Genomic DNA, 18,677 nt, shown 5'->3' on the forward strand with positions numbered 1-18,677 from the left:
CCAGTTGAATGACTGGTGACCAGGGGTGAAAATAGCTTTAAATTCTTGGGGGTACTATGACAAAAAAAATAATAATACACACACACACCCACCTACACACACATATATATACACCTTCTTTGCGTGCTTTGGAGTTTCTGTGTTCATTAATTTTTTTGCGAAGCGGTAAAAGTTGGGTATCTCTAGAATTGCTACAAAATAAAGCTGTATTTCCTTCAGCCCACTGGCTGCAATGTTGACACCTTGAGATGCAATGAGACCTAAATTCTGAACATCATGGCATGGAGTGCATCCCAGTTTTCCACGACTGGCATATAACCATTCATTTTAGCTTTTAAACTGGTTATATTGATCCTGTGTCCAAACAGAGGGATAATCAGTAGCCCAGCATCATGACCTGTTTGTTCTGAAGATCCTCCAGCTTCCACTTCTCTTCCTGATATGGCGCCTCTTCATCCTGACTCTCATACTGATAGGAGGAACCACAGAGTGAAAAGCACATTTTCTGAAGTTGGGATGTTTTTCCTCCAACAGGTTCCAGAGAATCACCTCAAACCAGATGTTGGACTGGAATTTTTTTCAATGTCATTTGTGAATGTTAGAGCCTCATTTTCAACAGTGGAGCTATAAAGGTTGAGAAATGTTATTTTGGAGAAAATCTCATCAACATCAATATTTCCACTAAATAAGAGGCAAATAAAGTGTTTGATGAAGGAAAAGCCTCTCAGACTCTGAGCCCGACAGCACCAAACTTTTTTTTAAATATTAGACAATTTAATTTCACATAATTATCTCGGTAGAAGTCATTTGTTTGTTAAATACTTAATGAAACATATTTGCTTGATGTTTGTTGTGAATGACGTATAGGCCTACTCACAAAGAACGAGGTAATTATTCCAAGTTTGTCGTTTATTGAATGTTCAGAAACTACAACAGCTGTAAAGCGCCATGAGAATGGTAAAGAAAGGTAAAACAACCTGGACAGGTGATCAACTCTAAACCACTTGCACATTTTTACTCTCTCTCTCTGTGTCATCCAAGTGCACATGTTGCCATGGCAACCTCCTGCGCTCTCCAAGCCGACCAGAGATTACTTAAAACCATAACATTCAGTCCGTTACGATATTAGGTTTGCAGGCTTGATATTTATTTTGCGATCATTAATAAGCACTCCCCTGAACACAGCGGTGGTTGATTAGATCGACTCAAAACCTTCCGCGATCGACATATTGCACCGCTGCTCTAGCAAAGCACGAACAGTTCAGAAACAAAATGAAATGGGGAAAAAAGGTAATAACTGATTAAGTCATGTTTTAGATTGTTCTTGAAAAACAGATGAACTCTTCTGGTGTCTACTCTGGATCAGAATTTAAATCAGGTGGATTTGGGTACATCATAATTCATATCTTAAATGTAAATATCGTATGCTACATAGGAGTTGCTGTTGCTTCTGGTTCACATCTTCCTGGTGCTACCATTTCTATGATATGCTTTTGTACCGTCTCATCTGGGCCATTGCCAGCACTTTAATTGCCCTCTGAAGCTTTGTCCTGGTCACAGTGAGCGCTCTCAGCAGTCGGAAAGCTGACTTTCCTACAAGCCCGCTCACTCTGATGTCACAGAGGGTGAATGGACACAGTCTAGCCAACTTCCCTAAACCCAACTCAGAAACTCTGAGAGGAGAGTTTGAATTTATTTGCTGCAGCTACATTGTCCTCCTTAGGGACAGTAACTTTAATTACTTGAACTCTGGGCTGAGCGTTGTTTATGTGATCTCTGGAGGGAAGATTAAACGTCTGTCCAAATCAGCTCTTCCCTCATGACTTGAATGAGATCTCGTCTGTGATGCTACCTCATGGCAAGCCGCCCCTAGCCCAACAAAAGCTATGAGCTGGTGATCTGTCCTTGCAACGTTGTTGCTGTAACTCTGCATTCCTTCAGCAGCAACCTCTGCAACACCTGGTGGTGCTGCCATCGGAAGAGCTCCTGGGCCAGAGTGCTGACAGAATGGCACAGGGATGCAGAGTTTCGTCTCATCAGTCAGATGGCCCAGCAGGCTTTACTTGCTCCCCCACCAGGCTAAACATTGTTTATTTTTTACAGGTCAACAATTATGGCAAAAATGGGCTAAAGGGTGTCCTTAACCCGTGAAAGATGCCAGTAGAGATCTTTTGTTTTACCGTCACCTTCAAAACCGTTTCCTCATGACAGCTAAGGCGCACCAGAGATAACTTTCTCAGCAAAAGTCCTCTACAATCCAGAACCAAATACAACTAATATCATGTTTTTATCAATGTAAAAGGAAAATTAATAAGATGGAAATCTTCATTCTCAAACTGGGATGTCTTGCTGACAGAGCCACTGACGCATTCAGTCAAATGAGTCAAGCTGGGCTTTTACTTGACTAGACATCATCAAACATCCCAAAAAGGCCCATCTGGATTCCTCCTGTGCCGAAAACAAGTCGGGTAAACAAACAAGAAACCGGCGGAATGAATCATTTTGTCAAGTAGCTCTGTCAAAAACCGTATGCATCATATTTGCTGTTGGGAAGTGCTATCAGAACAGATTAATGATATTACAGCTCTGTTTGCTTTTTTCATTCCATGAGTTTATGTAACGATGACATGATTAACATCATCATCTGTTCTGCTCTGGCACAATATATAGACACATATGCACATATGTACAGCTGCCAAAACTGGCTCATAAACACTTGTATTTTGCACAGTAAGGCACTAAAGTGGAATAGTTCAACTCTCATTGGACCCACCCTAGTACAATATACATACTCTGTTAATACTTTTCGGAAAGAAAACTTAAACTGCATATGCCACATAAGGAAAGCTCAGTTAGATATAATAGACGCATCAGCCATCCAGATGCGATGCCTCTTTTCATTCTTATTTGTCACGGCTGATGACTTCCCGTCTAAGTCATTTGATCTAATGGGAAACAAGAGAGTCTGCTGGAGCAGAAACAGCTTCTGCAGAACTCAGTCTGAATATCTGCAGCATGTGTTTTATGATGCTCTTACCCGCGTTTTTTTTTATTGTCTAAATTGCAGGTTGGTCATTTTATGATTATTTTTACTGTGACAAGCAAATTGCTTTTACAACCTTTTATATATTTCTTCCATTTTCTCCTTTTAATGTGTTCTGCTTTCATTCTGCTTAGAACGATGAAATGGATCCCTGCTTGAAAAGAGTTACATGTACAGCTGAGGTGAATAGAAGCTGCAGAAGGGAGGTATATAAAAAGCCATGCTGTGATTTGAAACTATTCCCTGCAGGTCATGGTGTCGGCAGATTTATTTTTTGCCACTTAGATTTTTTTGCCTTTACAACAGGGGTGTCCAAAGTTGGTCCTCGAGGGCCGGCATCCTGCATGTTTTAGTTCTCTCCCTAGTGGTTGTAGCAACCTCCTCAGCAAGTCGGTGTTCTGCTTAGGCCTTCTAATGAGCCATCATTTTATGCAGGTGTGTAAATCTGTCCCTGCCATTAAAAAAAGCATGGCAGGGACAGATTCCAATGCAGTTCTACGACAGTACAGCTGAAAAACCACCTCATCCAAGCACAAAATCTTTTTTCAAAAAAATTTGATAATTTTAATTTTGGTTCATTTCCATTAAGCAAATGGATTTTTTGTAATTTCAAGCTGTTAAGTATTATGGCTAAAGAAAACGCAGGTGCTGATTTTGACTGCAAAATTTTGGAGGGAGTTCTTACCATGGTAATTTCAACACGCAAGTGTACAGTTTGGGGAATTAGTATCTATAGATTTGATCACATCCATCTTTCTTATTCTGCGAAAAGGAAAAAAAAAAAAAACTGAAAAAGTTTCAATGAATCCTACTCGTCAGGGCTTCACAGTTACACCAGTTCTCTGTTACACAATCTCAGAGGGTGAAACTCTGTCCTCAGTTCTAGCCCAGACACAGCAAACAGTGAAGATGTCATGTGTTTGCTTCGGTCGTTGTGTCTTCTATAGTCATGATTAAATACCCTGTGCACCCAGAGGACAGGAAGCATAAATCAGGAGATTTACGGTTTACCATGATGCAATGCTCCTTGCCCGTCAAGACTTCTATTGCCTCTCTTGACTGTATGATGCTATGGAGATATGTCATAGGTTTGGTAGACGGGAGGTAATAGGTGAGCAGACACATCTGTTGCTCTACAAATACATGCAAATAAATCTTATGAAAAGCACAAGGAAGAGTTTCAAAGCCGTCAGTGGAATATCATCTGTCTGGGCCTTTGTTCATTACTTTTCCTGCCGATTCTCCTGGCCTCTTTAAAGGCCTGCAGGAAAAGACTTAGTTTAATAAGTCTTTTCCTGCAGTGTGTAGAATCCCCCTTGTAAAACCACTTTATCTTGCAAGAGTTTCCATATTATGTGTCCTTTTGAAAGTTTGGGGAAAACAAAATGTCAAAAGAAAGTGAAAAGGTCTGAAGTTTAAAAAAATGCTTATTGAGAAATTCTTACGCCTTTTATATTGACTGTTTTAAATACAAAAACAGAGTGGAAAGGTTTAGTGCAACTACTTAGGGTGTTAATTTCAGCCACTGAAGATTTAAACCAATGGCAAGAGACCTTCACAATTGTGAAGAATGTAAAACAATAGATTTCAAATGAAGACATAAGAATTAACTCTGTTGCTTTGCAGCAAGAAGGTCCTGGGTTTGAAATCTGGCCTGACGTTTTTCAGCATAACGGGATCAAAAGTGTTCTGCTATTTTAGGTGAACCAAATATAAGGTTTGTTAAAGTGACAAAAGTTGAACATTTTTCAACTTACTTTCATGTCACAGGTCAGTGTGTGCATGTCTACATGCAAGAGCTCAAAATTTCACCAGACACTTGACAGGAGGAGGGCAAGCGATTATCGCTTCATTGAGCCCTTAAAGCCTGAATGTTCTCCTCATACATGAGTGGGTTCTCTCCAGACAACCTAGCTTCCTCACAGAACCCAACAACTTTGTAAAAAAATAAAAACAAAAAAAACACTGTCCTAAGTATGAGTGTATGTATGTAAGGTTGTGTGTTGCTGTAATATCTGGTGGTCTATTCTGGTCTAAATGCGTCTTAAATTCTGATACCAGCTTTTTGCTCAGTAACACCAACACCCAGTGTATGCGGGTAGCTTCTGGCCTCACAAGTCATGCAACAGAAAGACATTGCCACCCACTGCTGGTAAGGGGTGCCATCATGACAAAACCCAACCATGATTGGGTTTTGTCATGAAACCCAGTCATGCACATCCCTGTTTTTGTAACCGTCAACATCTGATGTAGTTGGTGCTTACAGGGAGTCTCACATTGTGAAGTCTGAAAGCATGTTTGTTTTTACAAGTTTATGCGTAGTGAATATTTTCACTTCACATTGACTATGCTATGGCACATAAAAATTAACTGACAGAACTTTATGTTCTACAAAATTCATATCTTTTGACATATGGTATGTTTTTACACCAACATACATGGTTAAATAGAAAACAGCATGACAGCAGCTGAAGTATGACATTCCACTTCCAGGATTCTTCTTAATGTTATGCAACAAAAACCCCAGAAAATTTACAACAATAAATTAACTCTAAAGTTATCTGCAGATTCTTTCACCTTTTCTTTTTTTTTTTTGCAGTATGTTTGCCCTGACATGTGGTGTGCAGCCACACAATGACTGACACAAAATATAGTAACTGATAAAAACATCCGATTTACAATTTACTGCACATTGTTAAACATCAAACACAATCTGTGTTTTCTCCTTTACCTAGGGATAGAACAGCAGGGCTTCTGGTTTCGACAGAAAGGTATAAAGCACAAAAATCACAATAGCAAGACAAAAAAGACTAATTTGAATTTCTGTAATAAAAGCTTTCAGTATTATGGAAACTCATACCCACTTCTTTCTGTATTACTGTTCATTCTTTCCCTTCACTCACAGGATCTTTAATGATGAAACCAGGCGAGACACATCTACAAAGTTAACATCCATTTCTTTGTGGAAATTTTTTTTCTCCCACATTCTCTTTTTCAGGAAGGGCAGGAAAGTTGTGGGAAATACTGCAGGAGGAATAAACACATAATACTGGAAGAGTTCCACAGCCTTCTGGTTACCTGGTTTCATCACCAAGCTAAAAGCCCCTTTTGCCCCTTCTTGTCGACCCAGCTCACTTGCTTCCTAACATCCTCACCCTGAGTCTCACTGTTAACTTATCGCTCTCATCCCTCTCTCCTCTGTGTTCATCGTGTGCTTCCTTCATCATTCTTCTCATTCAGCCCCGGTGTTTGTTGAAGAGCCCATAAAACTGAAACCAGCAGCTGTCCAAACACTGATGACCCCCCGCGGTGTTTGTGGGGGGAGAAGGAGGGACGTCAGTGCCCTCTTGCCACCATTTTCCCAGCTAATTTTCTGCTGTTATAACAGCTCAATATATTCACTATTGTCATCTTGACATGCCGCCCAGACAAGAGAGAGCAAAAGCGAAGAAAAACAGAGGAGCTGTGGAAAATGTGGTGAAGTAGAAACAAACGAGGTTCTGCAGGGGGCTCGGGTAAAAGCAGAAAACAACTGCATGAAGCAGAACTCACAACGGCATGGAGGATAAATTGGCATAAATGTTGGCAAGAAAACACAAGTCAATGCATATATTTAATTTTAATTGTCTACACATTCTTTCAGGTGTTAAAGTGGATAAGACTTTTAAATCCTTCGTTTTCTTACTTAAATAATTTAGTTGTGGTCTGCATGAAGTGGAACTTCAATGCTTTGGTCTAAATTCCTTGTTATTGTAGGCCCCCTTTTTTTTTACCCCTTTGGAGGTGCTTCTGACAGCAACTCATTTTGGTGCCGTCTCTCTAAATCTGTCTGAGGAACTTCCTGTTCGGCCATTTGTGTAGTTTCATCGCAGATAACAGTAGTTGTTGCCAAGAACGTCACTAAATGCATTTGGATCAGGAGTACCCAAAGACAAAAATATCAAACACAATTCCAAACTTTTTATGTAGTAATACTATTCAAAACATGCAGTATGGCTATGTCCACAAGGAGCTAAAAGCTAGCACAAAGAGCTAACATAAGCAAAAGGAATGATGCTAAAGATATCAAAATATCGACAAATTCATGTCTCAAACAGTTTCTTGTCATTTCAGCATTTGACTCAACATCCTTGAACTTTGACAGTGAGAAATAAAATTGGCGGATTCAAGAAAATTGTTAGCCAGATATCCATGACCTTGTTTGGCAGTTCCACAGTAAATACTGTGATGTAACAGTTTCAGGAACGTAATATGGACTAGAAAAAACTGTCAGCTTGAAAAATATGAGCCAAACAGATAATACGTAGCACTGGGAAAGACTAATTCAACTTTTATGAACTCCTAGAGACAACACAATGTATTTATGAGCTAAAAAAGTGGATTTTAGATCTTACGTTCCCTTTCAGTAAAATACTAAGATGCATTGAAATAGTGACAAATTAAAACTTAAGATTATCCCCACATACATGGAATAAGGACATTTTTCAGCACTTATATTCTACCTAAAAAGATAACATAACATTTCACAGTGTAAGTTTGAATCCAACAACACACTCTGAATTTACCAGAGGTAGACTTTCATAAATGTTATATATAGCAATTCTGTTCCAGTCGAGTTTTTACAAAAATAGTCAATTTCTTTAAAGCTCCTCGGACTCCATTTTGTTTTGAGCAGAGGGGAAAATATATATGTATGATGACTCTCCCTTCTATGACTATTTGTTTTGTCTGAAAATCATGAGCCATCCCTCTTTAATGATAAATTATTGTGACATATACCTGAAAAATAGTGACATATAATACTGCATGGTACAGTTATATCAGTGTCGTGTAAATTAGCTGTGTTTTATTCAAGCTTGAGGGTTGTTGGCAATTAAGTTCTAAAATATTCCAGAAACAACTTTCCACCTGAGGGATGTTCAGCATGTATGTTTTCTTCCTTTCCTTATTACATCTGGAAGCAGCTCAAGGTGTCAGCCATCTTTAGCTTGTGGCGTCTTCATCTACTCCGGTCCGAACCGTTGGGAGGACCCGTCTCCCCCGACACAAGACGGCGACAACTCTGACGTACGCCTCAGGGCTCTGGGCGACATCTTCATGTCTGTTATTTTTCAGAAGCTACAGCTAAAATGAGCAGATATCTTGAGTCATCAACGTCCCATGGCCAGTGAACTTTCACGCCCCTCAGAGTTACGCTTACATATAGCCTCTCTTTCACCTGATTGGATGGAATAAACATTGGGTCAGGTGTAAATCGGAGACCTCCTCCACTTTCCATCTCGGAAAACTGAGTACTGACATAGCAAAGGTGGTACAGAAACGTCTGCTTTTTATTTAGCTGCTGGCTGAGATGAGAGAGGAGAAAAAAACCTACATGACATAAATGAGATCTTAATAGCTACAAGCTAGACTGCACCTGTCATAAGGTCCTGTTTGTGTTTCAAAGCCGAAAGGAAAAAATAACTTTGTTTAATCTGTGTCTAATGGGTGGAAACATGTCATGTTACCAGTGACACTGTGACAAGAACAAGTGTGCAGTGAAGCATGAAATATGTATTAAAAGATGAAACAATTACTGACTTCTGGCCAATTTCCAATTTCTCGAAAGGAATAATCGGCAAATACTGACGTTAGCCAACTTCAAACTTTCCTTAACAGCTTTTATTAAAACTGTTCAATATATATAGTTTTTTATTTTGTGGTTGAATATTCTCTTCAAAACAAAATGCTTATTGTATAATATATCTTCTTCTAAAACAGCCCAGGGTTAAGCTGTACAAATAAACCCCAGCTAAAAAAAAAAAGCACCTGCAAATTCTAGCTCCTCAAAAAAAAGTGTGATTTCAGTAAACTTTAAATCATACTCAACAAGATCAGTTCAAAGTTAAGTTTGAGAGATCAAGTATTTCCAACCTCATCATCCTTCAGATGTTTCTATGGCTTAACAAGAGTCGACATGTGGTAAATTAAATTGATCGGGGTCTTTATAAGGCCCGACAGTTCTGTATTAGTGTTAAGAACAAAACATGAAATTAAAGTATACAGAAGTGCAGACAAGAGAGAAACCAAAAAGGATCTGAACGTGACAGAAAAGTTGTCACGTTCTGCTCCGAGTCTCCATTGTTCTTGCTGGACTCCATGTGGACGTCATGTTTGTTCGAGTGTGTGTGTCGTGTTGTCCATGCAGGCATGGTCTGCTCCCTCATATGTAATCTGTGTCACTGCTGCTGTCCCGGTGTGACTGCAGGAGCTTAAGGCAACAGCTGCTCTCTCCTGCTCAAACTCCAGCAGCACAGAAACCGTTCTGCCTTGCTTAAACCAAACTAAATAATTCAGATTCCCTTTAAAAGGGATGTTTTTAAACAGAAACTTAAGGCATCATCATTTTCTTATTTTTCCACATTAACCAAAAAAACAAACAAAAAAAACATGGAAAATTGACTGTTAAAGTTGAATTTTTCTTTGCCTTATGATTGGGGTCAAAAATGGTTCCACAAACAGACATGAACAAATAATTAGCAAGAGCATGATGATAGTAGTAAAGGGATGAGTACAAACCTCAAACAAGATTCATGACATAAATAAGTATCTGTCTCATGCCAATATCTATAATCCTGCCCAGTGTCTGTTTGTAGTTCTGAATCACATGTTCAGGCTAAGTAGAGCTAGTTTCTGGTCCACCTTTGTTAGCTTCAGTCTGGGTTTTTAACATGTAGCAAAATTTTTAGTTACCAAATTCTTGACATTTTGAATCAACACATTTGATGAGTACGTACGTACACTAGAAACTGGAAAACAGGTTTTTTTAAATGCAAATAGGGATTTGTTTCATGCTAACATATTTAGCAATGATTATGTGCAGTGTTTGTATTTATAGTTGTTCTGGTTCCTAAAAGCTAGCAGGCTAATTGCTACACCAAGTTTCTGGTTGACCTTTGTTAGCTTCAGTCTGTTTTCAACATGAAACAAAATTTTAAAGACAGTCACTTCTTGATGCCTTGAATTATCGTCATTTGTTGAGACTGAACTGTGTAGCATCTTTAAAGTTTTTTCTGATGTTACTTATGTTTTTTTCTCAGTCATAGCCACAAACGTCTTAGCTGCTGAACATATTAGCGGTGAATCATCTCGCCACTTTATTATTCTGTATTTTGTACTTTTGGTCCTCTCATACTCTATGAAGCCGTTATCTTACAGCATCGTGTCAGTACGTACCTGCAGGAAGTTGAGGCCTAATGTGGCTAGCAGTAAGTTGCTAATATTTAAACGGATATTGTTAACTTCTTCCATCTGGCAGATTTATTACCTTGCTGTGTAGACAGGGAAGCTTTACTGAGCTTTTCTTCGTTCCTCATAAACAATGAGTCAGTCTTTTAAGATGCTTTGCAAAGTTTGTAGAGGTAATTAGCTTTCTGGCTACCGGTGGCAACAGCTTACATAAGGCCTCATTAACATCCTTCAAAATGTCCTTTTCTGTCCCCCCACAGTCAAATTACACCCCAAAATGTCTTTGTTTTTGTCTTTTTAACTTGAAGCAATGAATCCCAGCTTTAATTCTCAGCCTTCATGTGAGCAGCTGAAATGAAGTAGAAAGGAAAAGTGTTTTGTGTGCCAGCTCAGGAAGAAAATGCCTCAGTTTATAAGATAAAAATTCATTTGTTAAGTATCGATTATATTTCAAAATGTGAGCCCTAGTCCCTTAACATTTTGCTTCGGGCCATTTTTAATCGCAGTATTTACTCATTTGTTGTGTTTGTGTAAGGCAGGGCTGTCAGAGTCTGTGTTCTGCTACTTTTACACCTACCTCTGGCCCAAGACCAGAATAAAACGCAATCCTGACCGACAGTTTTGTTAATGACCTAATCATTTTGATGAAAGTGTTTTGGAGAGACTCGTCCAAACGCTGAATGGCTGGAGTTTGAGACCTCCAGGTGTATGGCTGAGTTTTCTCATTACATAAAAGTCAACATGCCTGTTATCTTTCAAAAACAGGGCAGTCTAAGAGGAAACTTCTCATTTCTCCATCTTCTAACATATCTCTCTCCTGCATTCTCTTGAAATTATTACCTTGAACTAAGCACTGAATGCTACATTTTCCTGAAATACGCAGCAAAAAAGTCCTTGTTGATTCAAACCCTTAAAAAATAAATAAATAACCATCACTTGGGTCTTAAGTGTTTCTTGCATAGCTTCTATTTATTGAAGAGCAGCAGCTCTCAGAACCAATTATGTTATTATCTGAACCACACAAGAGAGTGTTCCAGGTACTTCGGTACTGTAAAAAAAAAAAACACTTTGACTCACCTCAGAAAACCTTTAACTATTTCTAGAAACTTCTCACGGTATGTGTACTGCTAGGGAACATGGCCAAGCATAAGGTAATTTATCCATGGACAGTCCTTTCGGTCAGTTTGGTGGAAAATGTGTTTTCAGTACGTCAACCACAATAGTCCTTCTCATTATCCTTTCAGACAAATACGAGAGTCTTACCAGCATGGGCAACACCAGGTCAGCAAAGTAAACAAAAGCTGCTCCAAGTGTGAATCCCACAGCCACGGGCAGGAAAGCGAATGAGCCGTACTTCCCAGAATCCTCTGCCATGTCAATTGCGGGTGCCAGCAATGACCAATAGGATGCAGCCAACATTACCTAAGGTATGCAAGAAAAGAAAGAAAAAAAATATTGTTTATTAACTGCACTGGAGTTGTTGGACAATGCAGATTTTAAGCTAGCAATCACAAGCGTAGGATTTTATTTCATGTTTTTGATAAGTTTTATGATCAGGGATAATAAATGGCTTTACTCAAATGATTAGCTACGGCGCAGTTTGGTGTCATCTGTGTAACGCTTTCACAGCTATATTTCTCTAGCACAGTTAATCCCTCACAAGTAGGACAAGAAAGTGAAAGTGAGACATTCAGGTACTTCTGTTCATTGCTACCATGTTTAAAATGACTTGTAAATGTAAAGTATTCCTTTGAGCAAAACTACAGCAGGTACCTGAATGTAGCCCAGGCTGCTTATTTTTTGTCTTTTTCAATTAAAAAAATTGTCACAAATGGATAACAAAGCAGACTAAAAAGCCTGAGAGTACTTTTAAATCTCTTGGTAGAGTTCTCGTTTGTGTAGTATCCAAGCTACTGTTACTTTGTCCTCGTCACTGGACAAACTGCCACATAAATCTTTGTCATGTAGTCTTACTCTTGAGAGGCACAACTTCTTTCGTCACCACTTTCTTCTTGTGTGAACATTAAATAGTGATGTCTAAGTTCCGGGTGCTCTATAGTGAACAATAGTGTTCAAATACCTGGTTCGTTTGAACATGAAAATGGATCTCAATAACATGACAACGCTAAATATCATTTAAATGATACAAGACCAATAAGACATGAAGTTTAATGCCTATCAATGCTAAATTTGTTCAGAATAGATAATTATACTATATTCACAGAATATGACAGCGGAACTCAAATTTTAGCAGGATTTTTTAAAGATGGTTTAAAATTTAATGGGATGCTTCAATATATGGTGTTTGGTTTTTGCACACTTAGTTAGACAAGAAGAAGGTTAAAATAATGTAAGTGTAAAAACCCCAGTAATGGTAAAGGGTCTACTTTCTGTCTAACATGGATTTTTACATGAGCACCACCTCATACTGCTCCTTTGACACCAGCTTTCTTACACAATCCAACAGCAGGGGAAATACAAGGCAGAAGCTGCCAATCAAAAGCAATTTGAGGTTATTGTTCAACCAACCAAGCGCTAAAACATTATGTAACTTCACAGCCTCTGGCTTTAGGTTTTGTATAACAATGTCTAACTTGATTGTATGTGCTTTAGTGCAATTCTGGGAATCGAAATCTCGTTTCGTTCTTTTCTGATCCACTGTCACTATTAGGAATTTAAGTAGTGAAACCACCAGATATTTTATTTTTTCACTTTTTACGATCATAGACCCCAGTCATAATAAGTATCAACGTAACTGTGCTTCAGTCATGGCTTATTTTTCAAATACATTTACACATGGGCCATATTCCTTTTATTTCTCAATAATAGATTTAACTGAACTCCAGGGGATGTTCAGTGCCTAAGAGATTTCATTTATATCCATCCCCTGACTTATACTTTTTAATAACCTGTTCTAAGATTTTGTTCTTTTGTCTTCATGCTGTAGAATATATGCTTCTTGATGTAATTCAAGAAGCATATATTCAAAGCAATGCTTATAATGGGCTTCTGTGTATGGGTTGGGATGATAAACTTTCTTTTTTAATAAAATATCTTAAAATATCTTACAAATACATCTTTTACCTTGATCAATGATGGCAAATTTAAAGGCTGTTTTATTTCAGCTTTTGTAGTTGCAATAGAAGAGAACAAATGTTCAACCTAAAAATCCACACCATACTAATAGCCGTACAGTTTCCTACAAAACCTTTTAAAAAGGAAACTAAAAATTAATTTTTAGTAAAAGACGTAGATGACAGATGTGGTGTCAAGAGGGACTCTAAATTAAATTTCTCACATGTGAGACTAAGAAATAGAGTTGAAAGATCACTGCAATGCTTCCGCACTTTCCAAATGACAGCGAGCAGAAAATGTCCCATTTAAATGTCAATCATGCGACATCATTTAACCCCACGGAGAACACCGAACCGACTCGGCGACAAGATATGAGAGGGCAAAAAGTGAAAAGATATAAAATTTTACAGAACCTACAGTAACATGAATTTAAATGTTTTTTTAACCTTTATTGAACTAGCCAAGTTCAGTGAGAACCAATGGTTTAGTATCTGTTTATACAGACATGAACATTTCAAGATAAACCTGCACTGAACAAATAACAAATATCTACAAGGTGTTTCTCTGCAACCAACATTTCTATTTTCTATTTCTTTTCTACCCAAGAACCTTTGTTCCATCTCCTTTGCAGCTGCCACACCACAGGCCCATTTCACAGGATCCACTTTCACTCATTAAATCTGAATGGGACGGTCTCTCCAGGCAACCTGAGCACTTGGTTCCAACATCTATTCTCAACTTTTATTTTTAAGTTCTTACCGCTGGCCAAACATTGGGAGTTCCTGCTCTCATAAATGATAATACTGTTCTGCTCATGCATACATTGATGTCTATGGGTAAAGCTTTTCATATATAAATGTATTACTAAGAGTATCGAGTTTAATCCTTGATCTTGAAACCAAATGAGAATGTAACTGCTTCTATTATATTTAGGTGCGCTGACATTTTCCAGGTAAGGTTTGTAATAAGCTCTCTCTTACTTCCTGTGATTAGTATTCAACAGCACATCTATGACAAATGCATTCTGAAGTAGAAGAGTGTAAAGCCATTCGGCTCTGGGAGAATAAATAAAAGATTATATCTGATGCCTTGTTTACTGGCATCAACAATCATCTATTATCATGGCTATAAGCTTTGAGAGACACGGAAAGATTTATTTTTGCTTTAACTTTGAGAATTTCCATTGAGAACAGGCTTCTATGTGAAGTGATTGGACAAAATGCAATTAATTTAAATGATTTTATCGATAGCTAATGGAAAATAGATTTTTTTTTTTTAAATGACAGGACATCCTCCTGATTCAATGAAAAGAACAGAAATGCTTTAAAGGTAGTAGCGCTTGTGAACCTCCCAGAAAACCCAAGTCATTACGTAAAAACAAAATCAGCCATTTACTGAATCAAGACATTGGAGGGACGAGTTTCAGTCACAGTGAAGCAAGTGCCACACTTGACTCCTAAATAGGATCCAAATATGGGATAAGGTTGCCACCAGGGCAGATGTGGCTCAGGAATGACAATAAGCAGGTCAGAGTGTTTCTCTACAGAATCCATTTTCCTCCAGGAACATACAAGTTTACTAGTAAAAGAATGTCAACTTGTTCATTGCCAAATGAACAGAAGGTAATTCAACAATATTTAGGAAAAAAATCTTATTTAAAAGTTACTTCCCTGTCAGCCATTAGCCATCAGCCAGTATAGCAAAACAGTGGACAGCATGACTCATAGAAGAGTTAATATCCTTTATGTATGTAATGTTAAATTTTGCAATTAGTTTTTTTTTTCTGTGTTGTATTCCTATATGCCTTTTAATTTCCTACTGATAAACTCATTTTCAAAGTGAGTGACAAAGAAATATTTTATTCTCAAATAGATTCTTTTACATCAGCGCCATCCAGCTTTTGTTTTTTCAGCCAATTTTACAGCATATTTGCTTAGGTGATGAGCTACATTCAGCAGGGTAGGTTTTCACAGGTTCTGACTTGTTTCTGTGCCAATGCTCAGCTTCAGTACAGGCAATCAATCAATCAAATTTTATTTGTATAGCACATTTCAGCAGCAAGGCATTTCAAAGTGCTTTATATCATCAACACAAAAACACAAGAGTCATGTAACAGAATCAACAATCAAAACATTACATCAAGTCAAGTGCCATCGTTAAATTCGTAATTGATTACGTTTCAAATCCAACTCTAAACAGGTGGGTTTTTAGTCGAGATTTAAAGGATCTCAGTCTTTCAGCTGTTTTACAGTTTTCTGGAAGTTTGTTCCAGATTTGTGGTGCATAGAAGCTGAATGCTGCTTCTCCTCGTTTGGTTCTGGTTCTGGGGATGCAGAGCAAAACCAGAAGACTGGAGGGGTCTGGAAGGTTGCTATGACAACAGCAGATCTTTAATGTATTGTGGTGCAAAACCATTCAGTGATTAATAACTAACAACAGTATTTTAAAGTCCATTCTCTGAGCTACAGGGAGCCAGTGTAGGGACAAAACTGGTGTTATGTGCTCTATCTTTGGATAACATTTACTACTTTTACTATTGGCCACATTAGACAAATAGAAACCTGATGGAGATGTTGACTGAAGAGTATTTTAATGATTGAATTTGTACCCACAATAGAACTGGATAGGTGAGCGGTATGGAAACTATGCCAGCTATGATGAGCGTCCGTAATTAGCTAGCATGTACAAAGCTAATGTTAGCTTGTGCTATCTGACATTTTCATCCTTTGTTGTGTGAATTATATTAATGCTAGCATAGCTAGCTTCAGGATGCTACCTTGCCTTTCTCTTTTTATCTCTCTTATAGCCAAATACTTCAAAACAATGTTTTAGCTTTTGTCCTGTTAGCTACAAAAGGTAATTAAGGATCAACTCAGGTAGTCTTTGCCAGAGTTTTAGACTTCAAACAGCAGTCCATTGTTTTGATTCAGCCAGCTCCAGCTCAACTTTATGGCAGTTTTTTGACCTTCCTTCCTTTTTGTTAGGGCTCTTAAGGGCCCAAGTTACTGCTCTCATACATTTGCTCTGACTCTTGTGTTAATTACTATTCTGACCTCCTAATCCCTATATACACCTTCACTTTAAGAACTGAATTTTGAGACTGGAGACTTGGAACTGAACAGAATTACTCCTTAGCAAATCTACTTTTTAAAGATTAATGAAACCTTCATTATATCGATGGAAATGCGTAAATATTTTAAATGCCTATTTTAGCATTTGGTAGGAGGCTGCAAAACTCATAATGGGGTTTAAGAACTGAAACTCTGAAATGTACAATAAAAAATCATTACCTTTCAGGAGGTGTTTTAGAGATGAAAACAACAACAATCAGAAACTACCTACTCCTAAATGTTAGTGAAATCTGATACCAAAAGAAAATAAGCGGAAGAACTCCCAGCTGTGTTCAGCAGCAACGGTTGGAGAGTTTCAACAGAACAACATGAAGACCACTCAAGGCAATAGACTCAAGGTATTTCTGTGTCCTTGGTTTCCTTTCTTTCCATTTTCTCTTCTCTGTGATAATGCTAATGGTCTCCCTCAGTGTTGATTTGTGACACCCGGGGTTTTTGATAAAACAGAAGTACGTGACTCCACAGGAAGGCGAATAGGCCGGACCCCATGAGAGAAAGACAAAATGAGGTTCGCTCAAATTGAAACACACACACACACACACACACACACACACACGAGCACACACACCCACGCACACCCACGCACGCACACTTTTCAACTGCTTCAATAAATCAGGCACACCTTGTTATCGCGGAGTCGCTACTGCAATAAGAGTTGCACATTTGAAGTGGAACCTTAGGAAGAAATAGAGTGGGCGGACTGAATTCATGTCCCGCTATCAGAACCAGTGTGGATCTATACCAATCAGTAAGCAAAGATTTCACACAACAGAAGGTTTTCATCTTGTTATTTTGTACTCAGCCCCAAAAAGCAGCAAGTGGCTACCCGCAGATTGTACTTTGTCTTGATTTCTGCATAGGATGAATTTGAAGTCTGTCCACAGCATTTTAAATCAACACCAACCAAAGATAGCAATTGACATTTTTAAATAAATAAAATACAACTGAAAGACATCCTCACTGGTTCATAAATATGCCAAACGTATTTCTGGAGCATTCTCTCAGTGTTTTGAAAATGTCAACGCAATCATCAGCATGATATTTTCTAATGCGTGCCTTGCTAGAACACATACAGAATTTTAAAAAAAAAGGACTAGGAGACAGAAAGCATAAAGCCACAAAATCAATGCAGCCGCCATTAACGCCGCTCTTGCAAGCACAACGGGGTTCTCTGGTCTTACAAGACTTGAGAGCAATCATCTGGGTGCAGCATAATCAATTTTGTAATCAGCGAACACCATATGAGCAATGGGAGTCAATTTCAGTAAAACAGCAGCAAGCTTTACAGAGAATTTTAAGTGCAAGTGTGGTCGATTGGTCGATGATTTCTGCAGCAAAACAAGAATTTAGTACAAGATGTATGAAGAAAGTTGACCAAATGCTTTTGAGGGCTAATCCCTACAAATTGAAATATAGATGTAACAAACATATTTAACAGCTTTAAATGTTTTAGCAAATGTCTGATTCAAGTTATTTCCAGTATTGACAATTTTATTTGACCTGACATACTCCATATCACTTACTGAACTAGACTCCGACTCATGTCGACCATTTCTTGTCTCTACAGTCCTTAAGTAATTGGACATTTTGAAACTCCATGTTCAAAATGTCAGTGTAATAAACCTTTTTTATTACTTTTATCTTGTGATGCTGTTCTTCAATAGGTAGAATATTCACAAATCATTCCAAACAAGTGTCCTGCTTAAGAAGTCCATCTCTCCTTGCTGTTTTTGTGTCTAAGGCTCTGTTTACACAGAGCTGCTATATAGTGAAACCGTAACCAGCCACTGGTTTACACGTCTCCAGTGATTGAAGTCTCTCACATCAGCAGTTTTTGATTCTTGGTCTCAGAGTGAAACTTTTTAGGGAGCACCGACCAGTGGAGGTGTGTTCAGGCAGATAAAAACAATGGCGGGTAGAATTGTCCCAACTTGTTCAGTTTAACTTGTTCAGTTTAACAACTTCTGATAAGGAATGTGTTACATGAGCACCTGCTTCATTGGAGGTAGATTACCATTTTCTAAAGGAGGTGGGAGGTAATGAGGTGGAAGCTAAGGGTCAAAAGCACATGTGGGTTTCAATGACATACCTAGATCACAGTGCCATATAGTGGCCTGGCACGACAACTACAGCTGACTCAAGACGTCTTTGCCATTACATCTAAATGTGGAACTTTTCCCCGAACAACATCCGATAATACT

General features: G+C 38.3%; 1 protein-coding gene across 2 annotated transcripts in view; it reads right to left on the reverse strand.

The window, feature by feature from the left end:
* Window positions 1-18,677, reverse strand: part of slc39a11 (solute carrier family 39, member 11) — a 153,517-nt gene that overhangs the window by 109,789 nt on the left and 25,051 nt on the right. For both annotated transcript variants that reach the window (XM_008437981.2, XM_008437980.2), the window contains exon 4: window positions 11,534-11,692. In XM_008437981.2, coding sequence (XP_008436203.1) covers window positions 11,534-11,692 — 159 coding nt within the window. The remainder of the gene's footprint in view (window positions 1-11,533; window positions 11,693-18,677) is intronic.

This window comes from Poecilia reticulata, chromosome 19 (genome assembly GCF_904066995.2).
Source record: "Poecilia reticulata chromosome 19, P_reticulata-male-v2, whole genome shotgun sequence".
NCBI lineage: Eukaryota > Metazoa > Chordata > Actinopteri > Cyprinodontiformes > Poeciliidae > Poecilia > Poecilia reticulata.